At 32.1% G+C, this 15,243-nt stretch overlaps 1 protein-coding gene across 3 annotated transcripts in view; it reads right to left on the bottom strand.

The window, feature by feature from the left end:
- Nucleotides 1–1,233: 1,233 nt before the first annotated feature.
- The window catches only part of LOC145276854 (homer protein homolog 2-like), a 145,493-nt gene continuing 131,483 nt past the window's right edge, over nucleotides 1,234–15,243 (bottom strand). For all 3 annotated transcript variants that reach the window (XM_080128242.1, XM_080128241.1, XM_080128243.1), the window contains 3 exons: nucleotides 10,092–10,157; nucleotides 5,263–5,343; nucleotides 1,234–1,656 (listed from right to left, as the gene is read on the bottom strand). In XM_080128242.1, coding sequence (XP_079984368.1) covers nucleotides 1,459–1,656; nucleotides 5,263–5,343; nucleotides 10,092–10,157 — 345 coding nt within the window. In that variant the 3' untranslated portion in view covers nucleotides 1,234–1,458. The remainder of the gene's footprint in view (nucleotides 1,657–5,262; nucleotides 5,344–10,091; nucleotides 10,158–15,243) is intronic.

Raw genomic sequence — 15,243 nt, forward strand, 5'->3', positions numbered from 1 at the left:
TAGGAATGAGAAACCTTTTGATATGAATTAAAAACAAAAAGTAAATAAAATAAAAAAGGAAAATTATTTAATTAAAAGAAAATTAGAAAGGGCTTTAAATTATAGGAAAAAAGTTATTAGTTTCAAATTCATTACAATTTTAAACCGGTTTTGAACAAAAGCCAAGTGATTTTAAAAGGGCATTAAAGTTTCAACAAAATTTTTGCCATAAAAATTTTTAAAAGAAAAATTGAAATAAAGACTTTTCTGCACAATCATTCACGAAAAATAAATAGATTTTTTATTCAGTTTGATTTGATTTAAATCTTGTCAATTTCCTCAAAGCTTAAACAAGAATTTATAAAGTTGATTGAATATTTTCTTCTTTTTAAACATTTCTCTTTTTAAAACTTCTATGTATTTACAAAGTCTAACAAAGGGAGAGGGATATTTTCCTTTTCAAAGAAAACGATAAATACTTAATCCATCCAAACGATATTTGAAATATTTTACTTCTTTGGTAAAATTGAGGAAATTCGTCATTGAACCACTTAATTTTTTCTTCTGTTTTTTTTTGTGACAAAATGAGAGATTCCAGTTTTATGATAAATTTAAGCAAAAAATGAACATATAAGTAACATAAAAGTTGAAACTAAATCTCCAACTAATAGACATTTTAATATGAGCAAAAGTAAATAAATGAAATATATTTTCTTTTTAGAGGATTTTTGTATGAGAAATTGCTTTTGTGCAAATGATGCATAAATGTACAAAATATATAAATAAAATATACAGGTTTTACAAAAAGAATAATTAGAATCAGGAGAAATATATAAGTGTAAATCAGAAAAAATAAGAGAAAGTTAAACTTAATATAAATTTAAAAATTTTGTAGAAGAAATCTTAATTGCCTGTAATTAAGCTTGACAGTTGTCTTAAACTGTCAAACGTAATCACAGGAGATTAAGATTTCTTAATGCACTTCTAACTATTTTTGTAATATTTATTTGACACTTTCAAAAAATAAAAAAGAGTATGAGATTAATTTAATAAAGAAAAAACATTTCAAAGTAAAATGAAATAAAACACAATATTATAAAAATGAGTAAATTATTTTATGATAAGACAATTTTTTGCAGTCATCATAAATTGTCTGATTTTTATGCAATTGTTACATGGTTCTATTATGCATTTCAACAAGATTTTTAAGAAAATTTATTTTACATTGTACAAAAAATTAATTCCAAAAAAATATGAAAAACTATTCTCGTGACATTTTATTTGATAATTATTACTGGTAAAAAAATGACATTTTATTTAAAAGATATTTCATGTAGGAATATATATTTTTTCTATACAGTTTTTCTGTCAGTCATCATCATCAATATTGCAGATGCTAAAATGTGTTAAACGCTTGTTCATTTTGCTGAGATTTTGTTAGAATAGTCACAACGCATTATAGAAAACAATTCAAAAGGATTAACTTTGTGATTCTTTCTTCATTGTGGCCACAATTAATTCATGCAGATCCATAGATTCTTTTAATTGCTTGCCAAGTTGAGTATGTAATTCAAGAACTTCATTATTTTCCAGCTCATAAGTTGATCTTGCCTCACTTAATAATCTCTGTAAATCTTCAGCTTTTGCTGAAATTTTTTCTTTTTCACTTTCAAGTCTCTGAAAGAGAGAGAAAAAAACCAATGTGAATATTCATAACCAGAATCAGACCATTTTCAAACCATTTTAGAAAAGAAATTTTATTTTTAAAAAAAGATAATTTTGTTTCAAGTATGAAATTTTTCCATTTTTGAAAAAAAAAAAAAAAAAAAAAAAATTTCATATTAGTAGGACTAGCTAACATTGGCTAAGTACATAGATTATATAAAAAAAAACTAGCAGAACTTGTATACCAGCACTGCTTTGTATAATACAAAGTCAGGATAGCTTCAGTTACCCCCCCCCCCCCCAAAAAAAAACAAATTAAACTGCAGTTGTCAGCCTTGGAAAATAGTAGACACTGGCATCCGTGGCACAAATAAAATAATCTGGTTTCCACAGTAGGGCCATTTCTGGCAGCATCAGCCATTGTCATTGAGCATTTTGGGTTACTAGCAAGTAGTGTTGGTTTGGGGAGATTACTGGTAGGCACTGATTGCCTTTGCAACTGGCAATCAGTGTCTACCAGCAGCCATGACCAATGTCGGCCTCTATATGACTGCTGCAAACTGAAATTATCTGTTTTCAACTTTCGAACAGTGTTGAGCACTGGCATCCACTTGTAAACAGTTGCTTGCATTTGAGCTCATTTACTTGGTGGACTGCCTTTCGAACTGTCATTATCTGTTCCTGGTATTGACTGTCGGTCACGACCAGTATCAGCCTCCATTAGGTTGTTCTTAAACGAAATTGTCTGTTTTCAATAGCGAGCACCACTGGTCATTGATGTTTTCAGGTGGTTACTTGTGTTTGATCATTGTTTGTCACTATTAATCATGACTAGTGTTGAACCACTTTGAAATGAAATAGCCTGTCTTCAATATTTGTGCACTATCATCAATTGTATGGTACTGTTGGACGCTGGCAGTCATGACAGTGAATTTCAAGTGATTACTGTCATTATTGGGCAGTGGAGATCAGTGGTGGGCACGGCTGTTTTAAGCTAATTATTGCAATCATTTCCTACACTTATTCAATATATTTTTTCTTTAGGGTATTACAGAGAAACTATTTTTAGGCTGCGTTTTCTTCCTTTTACAAAAGTTATTAATAAACAAATGCAGACATTGTCTGTCTTGTTAAATTATTTTTTTTTTTTTTACATAGGCGTCACCACTTATCAAGGCCGATAGGCCACTCAAGGATAAGGGTTAAAGAGTGTAGAGTAGTCAAAAGGACAATATAGTAATCGATAGTAATGGAAGTTCGGTAAATTTGTTAACTTAAGTGGAACGGCTCATCAGAAACTTGTTCACGTTGGACTTGAAGACAACCATATTATAGACAGCCGGAAAGCAAGAAAACAGAAGACAATTCCATAGGCGTGCAGTTCTAAGAAAGAAGCTTTGATCATGGAATCTACGTTTAGGTTTAGGCACAGATAAAGAGTGTGGAAAATTATTGATAATGTTTTCAGCTAGTCTAGTGTTTCTTGTGAAAGTTTGGCGAGGGGGGACCATAGATTGAAGCTCAGTCGAACACTTTCCATGAAAATAACGATACATCAGAGACAAACTCGCAACATCTCTTCTGTGAGATAGAGGTTGCAGCGAAGAGAAAAGGACATCTCCCACCAGGCCACGAAGTCTATTTTGAACCCTATCAAGGCAGGACAAGTCTTTTCTAGCAGCTCCTGCCCATATGTAGCAACAGTATTCCATCCTTGGACGTATCTGGCTCTTATATAGATAGAGAATTTCATCAGCAGTGAGATATCTATTGGATCGATAGAAGGATCCCACCATTTTTCCAGCGGCCTTGGCAACAGATCTGATGTACATATTCCATTTAAGATCAGAAGTAAAGGTCAAGCCCAGACGCCTGTCAAAACTTGAGGCCTCCCCAAGACGAGAGCCATTCATTTTAATTGATGCCAGATGGGGATCAGAACGTTGATGATGTAAAGATAGAAGCTTGGTTTTAGATGCATTAAAAGTAACCAGCCACTCCTTACCCCATTGTACAACGTGATCAAGATCAGAGGAGAGAGAATCGGAGAGAACTTGGTCGTTTACTGTCTTAGATGTGCTACCATAGATGGTAGTGTCGTCAGCAAAAATGTCTACAAATGATGTAAGGATGTGATTTGGAAGATCATTAATGTAGATCAGGAAAAGACTTGGGCCCAGGATGGACCTCTGAGGGACTCCAGCATTTATACTGTGAGCTTCTGATTTTTGCCCATCAACTACTACTCTTATGAACCTATCAGAGAGAAATGATTTAATAATTGAGAAGACATTTCCATCTATACCATAAAAAAAAAAAAAAAAAAATTTCAAATTAAAATTTACATTTGGAAAACAGAAAAAGTAAAAAAAAAGTTAAAAAATTATTTAAACTTTTGTATCAGCTATCAACTAACATATATGAACTAAAGTCATTGTTAAAAAAAAAAACAGTAAAACAGGGTTTTAGGTACTTGTACAGTTTAGTCAAGACATTAAAAAATGAAAATATCGAAAAAAAAAATTTTAATTGTATGTATCCGTTATGGGACAAAGTTCTCTGAAAAACAATTTCACTTAATTTCATCAAGTAGTTTTTTTTTACAGCGAAAAAACAATTTATGATACAGAGCAAAATGTTCGATTTTTAGGAAGAAAAGCTAGTATTAGAGATGGGGAGAGGTGTCAGCGCTTTAACTTTGTCATTTCTAAAATTCAAACAAATTTTTTGTTTTTTAATCCAAGATGGCCGCCTTCAACGCGCTCTCATAAAAACGTGTTTTTCCGTTGTAAAAAAAAAAAAAAAAAAAAAGCCTACTTGATGAAATTAAGTGAAATTTTTTTTCCGAGAACTTTGTTCTATAGATACAATTTAAACTTTTTTTGATATTTTCATTTTTTAATGTCTGTATAAGTGCCGGGTTTTATTTGAATTGAATAAACTTTTATTTTTTTCAAACTAATGTACAAACCTTCATGATCAATCATTTTATACCATTATATTGATCTATTTTTCTTAAATGTATCACCGATTGTGATGAAACTGGAGGTTTCTAAGCTGAAACAGCTTAGAATAAAATCAGCAGTCTGAATATGGAAGAAAAGCCAAAGCTTCAACTAGTCACGATGCAAAAAAAAAGACAATATTTCCATAATAAACGTCCTTTAAGTATCGTTAGTTAACTAAAAGAATAGTGTTCTTTTTGTCATCTTTTGCGTAGATCATTTGGAGATTTGAGTTCAAAGGTCAGCAAGCGATTTTTTTGGAATTGCAAAGCCATAATGAAAATCATTTAAGCTAAGAATCATCCATTCTTACCTGAGGACAAGGTTCAAATCTAAAACAGAAATGAGTAAAGAAATGAAAAACTGGATTATTTTTATCTGCTATTCAATTGAACTAAGCATAAAATGGTTCAACTTGTATTCAACAAATTGTTTGTATTACTCACTCATGCACAAAATTTATTCTTGCTTTTTATTCTTTTTTTATTTTAATTCATATTTTTTTAGTTTTCTTATTATTTAGACCATTTTTACATTCTTTTAAGTTGATTTGTTTAAGGTAAAGAATTTGTTCCCATTTAAGATGTAAAAAATTTGAATTAAATGAACTTACTTGAAGTCTGGCCTGAAGGGAGGCATTTTGTGTTTCTGTTATTGTGAAGTCTTTTATTCGCTTCTGTAGAAGTTCAATTTCCTATGGATAGAAAAAAAAAATGAATAAAAACAAGTTTTACACAAAGGTGTCAAAAATATATAAATATATAACAAAAACAAAATATACATGAATTAAGTGCATAATTCAGGGTTACTCATTATATTCTGAATATCTACAATAAATCCATTATTCTAACATTTATTTCAATAATGTCCCTTCATGTACATCCTTTGTCTCACTCCTTAAATTAAATAGAAAACACATCACAAATTTTGGTATAATTTATACAATGCTTACTGAATAGTTGCTTTAATTATTTCTTACAACAAAATTTCTCTTTTTTTCTTATTTCATATCTTTCACATAACAAAATTTAGTGTTGCAAACAGCACTGGTCATAGTTAACTAATTCTGCTTTTTGCAGGTTTAACATCTTGGCATAGAAAGTTTCAATCAAAATCAGATGATATCTTTTTATGTTCTCAGAATAATGGTTTACAGTTACTGTTCCCTACCAAATCGTCACAGTGATGAAAAGTATTCACAGCTCGTATCAGTTGAAAGCAAAAATTACAATCATAGAAATCAATGGTTGTGCTTTGTCTGTTCATTTTTAAAAAAGGATATAAATTTTGTGTGTGTGTGTGTTTTGATGGAGTGGGTTAAACAAATCTTTTAAATAAAAATTTGAAACTTTATGATAAAAATATTTAAAAAATATTTTAGAGTGAGGATCAGTATCACAAATAACTTTAACTTAAAATGATCACCATTTCAGGGTTGCCAGGCAATAAAAATAGGCTTTAGACTTAACTTCTCTAAAAAAACTGAAATGATACACATATAAGTTACTTTTGCACAAAAAACATGTAATTATTTTATTTATAACAAGTTTTAATAAATATTTTCAGCAAAACAAAGAAAGAAACCAACTCAAACACACTCAAAATTAATAGCCACAATGAAAAAAAAAACTTAGTTATAGGTGTATAAAAATGCTATCTGGTTCAAAACTGGATGATAATTTTCTGTTCCTATTTATATGTGAAACTAATTTAAAATATTTTTTTGTGATGTCCTTCATAAAATTTAGTCTCTTTACAACCTGATCAAAGTAGTTCTTTTATGATAATAAAAACAGAAACATCCTAAGTATTGGGTCATGCAGTAAGATGTTCTTTCATATTATATTCAAATATTTGTATGTTATGACAATTTTCTGATGTAGAATACATCTACTGTGAAGTGGCTTTATAAAAATATAGGATATTGGAGGTGTTTTTTCTAGCATGGTAGAGGGAGCTCATTTTCCTTGCAGCAGCCTTGGCAGTATCTTCTAGTTTCAATTCCATGTTACATGTAAATGTTAGGTGAAGAGTTTGACTTGACTCTCAGCTAGGGTGCTATTAACCATCTCCATTGGTGGTTGAAGAAGTTACTCATACTTGTTATGGCATTCGCATTCTCTTTTAACTTTGCCTACACAAATATCCAATATACAAAAATCCAATATAAAAATTGGAGCAATTATGAAATAAGGACCTCAAAATCCTCAAGCAAAATGCATTCCAATCAACACACATGTCATTTATAAACAAACATGCACCTGAATTGTTTTATTCATTGATTTTTAATGTAGGGAAAGATTTTTTAAAAACTGGAGGGATTATTTTTTTATGTAAAGTGCGTTTTTTCTGTAGTGTGGGTAGTGGCTTTAATTTTTTTACCAAAACTTTTTAATAAATGCATGTAGAGATGGTGTCTATCAAGTAAGTTTTCATTTTAAAATGACTTTATTTTCTATAATTACGTGATTTATATTTAATCACAATTTATAAATTACATTTTTAATTAAAAAAAAAAAATACACAAACGTTTTTTCTCCCAAGAAAGAAGCAATCTGGATTGATACAAAAAATTAAATTACCTCTGTCTAGAAAGATTTATAAATATATTTATTTTTTTAATGCTGGGTGCAATTTTTTAACAACAAAGACGAAGAATAGTATCAGAACAAATACTACACTTTGCTCTTTGCCAAAAGGTCCGGGACAGTTGTGAAAAATGTTTTTGGTGTATTTTGTGTATATAATTCAATATTTATTTAAGTATTTTTTGAAAATATTAACTTTAGGCCTTGGATATATTAAGGGCTACAGCCCTGGCTTTACCCACCTTATTCAGTGCATGGTATATCCATTTAGAGATGACTTAAAATATCTGCATTAGAACACCATTGCCTAAATCTGTACTGCTTGTCAGAAAAAAGATTAACTTTTGCAAAGTAGTGGACTAGTGCTTGATTGATTAGTGTCTCAAAGATTTTAGCAACGAGAGGGAAGAGACTTATAGGGTGATAATTAAGAGGGTCAGTCCTTTTGACAGAATTCTTGTACACTAGTACTACAGAGGCGATCTTCCAGCTATTAAGAAAGCAGGATTCAGCAAGGCATTTGTTGCAGAGTTTGGAAAGTATGAGGACTAGCTTAGCTAAGCATTTCTTAATGCAGGGATGAGATCAGGTCCACATGCCTAGGAGTTGTCTAAGATTTTTATGATATCATGGACATAAGGAGTGATTTTTAGATCATCAATTGTGGCTTCCGTCCGTATGGGGAAATTTGGGAGGGTGTTGTTTGTTGGCTCTAAGGTGGAGTAGGAGGCGAATCGCCGAGCAAGCAGTTCTGCTTTTTCGGTTGCCATGCATGCAACCTTCTGGTTGTTGGATAAGGAAGGAATTATTGTCCTTTATTCATTATTATAAATTTTCCAGAAATCGTGAATTCCTATCTTTTGCGATTCTATGCGTTCCTGGTTATTTCAGCATGTCTTCTTTTGGCTTTTACAATGATTTCTAGCATCTATGAATTTTTACCTATTTACATTTGACTTATGACGTACAAGTCCGTGGAGTGCATGCTGTCTTTGTGCAATAGCAGCTGCACAATCTGTAGTAAACCATGGAAGGGAGTGGGGGCTTGCTATATAATACTGTTGCCAAACTTATCCAGAACCTTGATGCCAGCAAGGCAACTGGTCATAACAACATTCTAATCATAGTGCTATTTAGTGACAAGCAATATGCATTTTTTCTTGCAAGATCAACAACTCTTGACATATGAAACACAAAATCTGAGTATCAATGCTGGCATGCCCCAAGGATCTATTTTGGGCTCAAATTTCTTCCAGATCTTCATCAATGATCTCCGAAATCATATACTAAGATCATTCATTGACATTTATGCATCTTTTTAACCATCTATTCTAACACTTTAAAGCACATATATGATCAAACAGGATGCAGTGTTTAGACTCCATGAACTAGTTATTGATTAAAAAAAACCTTGAGAATTGTAGGAAGAGGCAGAAAATCCAAGAATGGCTTGAGTTGATTACCATGATTACCAAAAGGCATATGATAGTGTACTCAAGACATGTCTGCTGCAGTGCCTTGAATTATATAAGATCTATCCAGTAATCACGAAAACCATGGTTGTCCATATAAACTGACATCAAAGACCTGGAAGAAAAATTTGCAAAGTACAGCTGACAAAAAAAAAACTAAAAAAAAAAAAAAACTGCCATTAACCAACTTGTCATGCCGGTGATAACCTACAGCTTTGGCATTATTGACTGGTCACAAAAGTACATTAATAGCTAAACATTAAAATGAGAAAAATATTTACACTATACAGAGTAATCTACAGAAACCAGTGTCTACTAAGTGCTAAGGATAGAGGAACAGAAGGTATGAGTCTCTCAGAAATTGATCACCAACATAAAAATAATGTCTTGAGCACTTTTTTAATTAGAGCAAAGCTTTTTGGAATTAAATTTTATCTGAATAAAATTAGAACTACTTGTCTACTTCTGTATCAAAAATAACAAAATTTGATATTTTGACACACAAATTAAGTTCCCCTTTTTAGCTGATAGACAAGCCAGCAATAATTTCTTAGACATGAAATATTAAAAGATTTCATACAGCCAGGAGTCAGATTTGGTTTAACATTTGTTTCACATGTTGGCATGTGTTAGATGTTTTTTTTTTTTTAGAAACTGACTTTTATTACCGGCCAGATCTTTATCCCTCTTTCTTTCAAATCCATCCATATCACTTTCTCCCAGCTTTTCCTTGGCCTTCCTCTGTCAACCCACCCTGCTACCTCAACTATTCTACATCTAACTGAAACACTTTCATCTATCCTTTTAATGTAACAAATGGGAAGTGATGGCAGTCTAATGGACTGATGACCTGGGTGTCATAAGTTCAAATCTAGTTTGATCCACAAAAAATCAAATTCACCTAGAATGTTGGCAATCTTTATGCAGTCCCTCTTGTAATGCCCAATGCCTTTCTCAAAAGAATTCCGACTAGAAAAATATCAAGAAAATTAATGCCAACAATAGAATCTTCAGATTCATACAATATGATGATGATGATGATGATGATGATGATGAAACCAAAATGTTTGTTATTCTGCATGCATCTCCCTATATCTCCATACAGATTTAATCTTCTTTTGAAGTTATCAGAACAAACTTAGTTCTTAGCATAATTTGGGTGCTAAAAATAATATTTCTCTAATTTTTAAAATACATGAAATGTATTTACATGTTGATTTTAAATTACACTAGTGTTTAAATGCTTGATTCAGTTAGATTTTGTATTGTATCGAATTGACAAGATATTTACAAACTATAAATAAGCACATAACCTTGGATTTACAAGAAACATGGCATTATATTCACGCAAGAAGATATGTGAGCCATATCTAAGTAATCACCTGAGTCATTTCGGCTTTTTTACTGTTTTTCTGATCACTTGAAATTGTTGATTCTAATTCTTGAACCTGAAATTTAAAAGACAAATTCTTTATTACATAATTAAGATATTTTAAGAAAATGGTTCATTGTATTTGTTTGCACAGGATTTTTTGTATACAAGAAATATAGAAAAAGATAATTCAAGTTTCATCATACTTTTCAAATCTAAAATTATCATTTTTTTCACATTTGCAAGAAATCTTTTTCAAACAAATTGGAAATTCATTATTGTCATGTTCAGTTTAACATTTGGTTTATATACTGGAATGTGTTGGATGGCTTTTAAAAATTGATGACAAATCAAACCCATCTCTGGCCAGGCCTTTATTCATCCCTCTTTCTGTTAAACTTATCACTTCTTCTTATGTTTGCCTTGACCTACAGCATATATCCTTAACCATCATTGGCTTAGTTTCGTGTTCCATACATCATCACACTGATAGTCGACAGTGGTAACATTTTTCTATTTATTAATGGAAGAAGTTTCTGAACTTCATTCATCCATAAATCTTGCAATAACACCAGCATTATCACATTCCTGTGCTCCAAATGTATCCCCAACATAACAAAACTTATAAACAACCTCAACAACTTTGCCATCCAAATATATTTTCTCTATAGTCTTCATTGTCCTACACTTTTTGCCCACAAACTAGTCATCATTCCTCAGCTTACCAGTAATTCCACTGCACTTATTGTATACTCAATGCTTACAAGTTCACTGAGCTGCTTTCCATATGGTCGTCTTCAAGTCTAATGTAAACAAGTTCTTATTGAGATGTCCCCTTAAATAATCAAATTTTACTCAATTTCTACTATTAATGATCACTACGATGTCCCAGTGACCACCATATACTCATTAACTTGATTGGCCTTTGGGCTTTGATAAGTGGTGACTCCATTGTGAAAAAAAAAAGTACCATACAAGGTAAGTTGCTCCTAACTTCCTTTTTACAAACTGAACAGGAGAATTTCTTATGAAGCTTTCGAATATTAAACTATTGATCATCACTTTAGTCATGATAATAATCACTCTCAGGCATTTTAATGGCAAGCACTAAATCATCAGCTTAAACTATCTCTTTCAAACAATCCATATGAAATTCTCTGGACTGTGTTCTTTTTTTTTCTGGTCAATAAAGTTGTTTTTTTTTGGTAATCTACTATAATCTATATATCTATAAAAGTGAAAGTGTCTGTATATCTGTGTGTCTGTACATTTCCCTACGCAATAACTCTGTCAATTTTTAGTCTACAGACTCGAAATTTGATATACAGGGTACTGAGATTTGGGAACATCGATGTGATTGGTTTTCCGCCAGAAATTTGTCGATTAAGGGGTCAAAGTTCAACAATTTGACCCTTGAGAACTCTACCAAACCCCTCCGACAATTTTGGGTCTAAATACTTGAAATTTTAGATATAGGTTCCTTGGACATGGATCTAACTTAATAACTCAATTTGAGCCCAAAACAATAAATGTTAAGGGGTCATAATAGGGGTTAAAGTTAAAAAATTGACCTTTTTTTTTTTTTTTTTGCTCAACATACACCTCCAAACACCTGGGCAACGCTGGGCAACCATGCTAGTTACTAATAAAAAGCAATGGACTTAGTACAGATTTTGATTTACTCATACTTTAACATTAAAGCAATCACTAAATGTGTGGTTAATTCTAACACAACTTTAAGCATTTCCACTCATTGCTTGAACAACTTTCACAAACCACTTGTTTACTCTAAATTTATACAAAGTCCATCAGACAATATTTCTTGGTACTCAGCAAAAGTTTTCTCCAAATCCATGTAAGCAAAATCCAGGTTCTTCCCGAAGAAACTTTTCTTGGATTTTTCTCAAGGTGAATGTATTATCAGAGGTTCCTCCTACAGCCATAAAACCAAATTGCATTTCATCTATGTTTATCTGCCGACTTCAACATTTCTGCAACAACACCCTCTTTAGTTTACAATGAAGATAACGAAAGAAAGTCTCATTTTAACATTTAATAAACAACTTTATTTGTCATCTTCGTTAGTAATTTTGGTAGGAGAAAGAAACATATTAGTAAGAGAGTTCATTATTCATGCTCCCTTGTAATAGTCATGCAAAGAGTTCGTTGAAGGAGAGAATTAATATCATGCCGGCTAGTTGATGATAGAGAACAGTTCAGTTCCATTTACACATGTTTATAGGTAGTGGTACAAAGGAAGCCAGTTAAAAGAAAGAGAAAGGGCAAAGACTTTAGTGTGTTTAAGTATGTAGGAGCGTGCATCCGATAGTAGAGACAAGGCAAAGGGTTAGTGCCTCATAATAAGAAAGAGTAGGTGTGTGTGTGTGTCGGTGTATAGTTTTTAGCATAACAAAAAAATGCTCGTTTGGGTATGTGGAAATAAATGGTAGTTAGAAGAGAGCCATTGTTAGTTTGTTGTACTCACGTACCCCTGGCGATGTGTACTGCTGGGCTTAGCAGCGAGAAAGAGGATTAATGGTTTCAGATTTCGTCTTTTATATACTCTGTCATGTGATAGAGAGCTGGTTTGTGATTGGACAAGCCAAGGAGATTTCAAATCTTGTTAAGAGAAGTAGTTTCTGCCTGTGATGTAGCGGGTGTCGGTTGGTACAGATACCCCCTTATTGGAAAGGCTTTTGGAAGAAAACTAAAAATGTTTATCGAAATAAAAGAAAGGTTCTTTTGTGTGTCTGTTGTAATTTAAAAAATTCGTAGTAGTGAGGATTTTGTAATATGTCCATTTATGACAATTGCTTGTAAAATCTGTTCTTTTTGTGTCAACATGAGACTTGTTGCGTCTGACTGTGTTCAAATTTGTTTCGTAGAATTGAATATAATTTCTTTAAATTTGAACGATTCCAGTAGAATTTGAAGTTGTTAAGTTGCTCGTTACTAAATGTCGGTGACGAATTCATTTGCTGACGAGTTTACTTCAGTGGAGGTTGTGAAAAAATAAATGTGCTGAGTGTGTTCTGTGAAGAGTGTTTTGGATGGTTAGTTGCCAGTAACGCATTTTTGTTAGACTCTACTGTTGATTAAACAGATATTTATTTTTTCTGTGGAAAAAAAAATGTTGCTTTTCTGTGAAAAGGAATTTTTTTTTGTAAGATAATTTTGAGAGGGGAATGTTTTTTGTAGCAGAGAATGTTTGCGCCAAGTGTGTAAATGGAGCCGAGTTGATCCATGTTTTTGTTGTTGTTGTTGTTGTAATATGCGTGGTGCATGTATAAGGCAGGGAGTTGGTAAGAGAAAAAGGTAGCATGAAAAAACAGCGAAAGTCCAGGCCAGATATTAGAATTTTTTGTACACTAAGAAAGTGTTAACTCTTTTTTAGGCTGGTTTTTTTTTATATGTAGCCGTTGTGAAAGAAAAGGTGTTTGTTTTTTTGTTTCGTTTGTTTTGAAGAAACGTATCTGGTTGAAACGGTTTTTTTTTTCATGAAAATGTGGGAAATATTTCTATTGAAATGTATTTCCGCTAAAATGTTTTTAGCTTTGTATATGTGACATGTGTCTTTGAAAATGTTTCAGCTTTTTTCTTTTTTTTTGTTTTAATTGTCCAGTGATGATGTTTTGTTTTTCTTTTCAGCGAAAACAGTGTCCGGTGTCAGAACAGTATTCTAGAAAATTCTCAAGTGATGAGTAAGCAACATTTGAAAATGTTTTCGTTTGTCAGTGTAAAATGGCAGTTTTTTTTTTTTTTTTTAGATGCTCTTTTGTTTTGTTTGTGACAAGTATGCGGGCAAACCAAATTTTTGAAAGGAAAAAAAAAGTTCTTCGGCAATGTGAAATGTAGCACTACTGAGAGTTTGTTGTTTTAAAGCATAACGGAAATAGCAAACAAAGCACAGAAAGTTACGTGTTCCGAGGTCACCATTTTAGTTTTGAAGACAACAAAAGGAAGTCTCATCTTAACATTTAATAAACAACTTTATTTGTTATTCTCGTTAGTAGCTTAGGTAAGAGAGAGAAACGTATTAGTAAGAGAGTTCATTATTCATGCTCCCTTGTAGTCGTGAAAAGAGTTTGTTGAAGGAGAGAATTAATATCATGCCGGCTGATTGAGGATAGAGAACAGTTCAGTTTACACGTGTTTATGGGTAGTAGCCGTCGGTACGAAGGAAGCCGATTAAAAGAGAAAGAAAGGACAAAGATTTTAGTGTGTTTACATATGTAGGAGTGTACATCCAATAGTAGAGACAGGGCAAAGGGTTAGTGTCTTGTAGTAAGAAAGAGTAGGTGTGTGTGTGTCGGTGTCTGTATATGAGGGGAAATATCTTTTCTCAATTTATTCTGTTTCCCATTTTGTTTAATACACTTTGCAGTTTTCTCATGCATCCAACAGATGGCCCTATGTCTTGGAAACCCATTCATCTATTCACACATCTGGTCTGTGACCTTTAACAGTGTATCCTTCAACTTTTTCTACACTTCCTGGTAACTGAACACTTGGTCTCTAAAACTCAGATGTTACATTTTATTCATTGAATCTGTATATCTTTCTTTTGCCAGATGAATTTTTTATTTACTTCAGGAGATTTTTCAACTTAAAGTGAAAAATAACTGGTTTACATTGTCACAAAATCTTCATCACTATTACTTAAGAGCCTTTTGCCTTTTTTCTAACCAGTCAATACTTAAGTGTTTGCTGTTCCAGATTCAAACATAACGAGATGGTTTTTCTTTTTTCTGAAAAGAACAACTAACATGTCTATTACAAGACCAAATTCTAAGACATTTTTCTCCTATATTCCTATCACCATATTTGTTTCCTCCATGCACAAGCTCAAAATCACCAAGGCTCTTTCCAACATGACCATTCAAAACTTCCACATAAAGTACTCCCTTCTCATCAACTTTGCTAATTACTGCAATAAGCTAGTCATAAAACTCATGTTTCTGGGACATAATTACCAGTTTATCTTAATAACTATATTCCTCAAATTGTTCTGGAGGAAGTAATTATCAAGAAACAGGTATAGAAGCTAAAAAAGGTCCAGTACAAGAGACTAACTATAGGTCGCCTTTATTTTAATTTGAAACTGACGGTACCAATGTTATTCTGAACTTCTGTAATATATATATATATATATATATATATAT

This window comes from Euprymna scolopes, chromosome 5, assembly GCF_053919585.1.
Source record: "Euprymna scolopes isolate OS-2025 chromosome 5, ASM5391958v1, whole genome shotgun sequence".
Lineage (NCBI taxonomy): Eukaryota > Metazoa > Mollusca > Cephalopoda > Sepiida > Sepiolidae > Euprymna > Euprymna scolopes.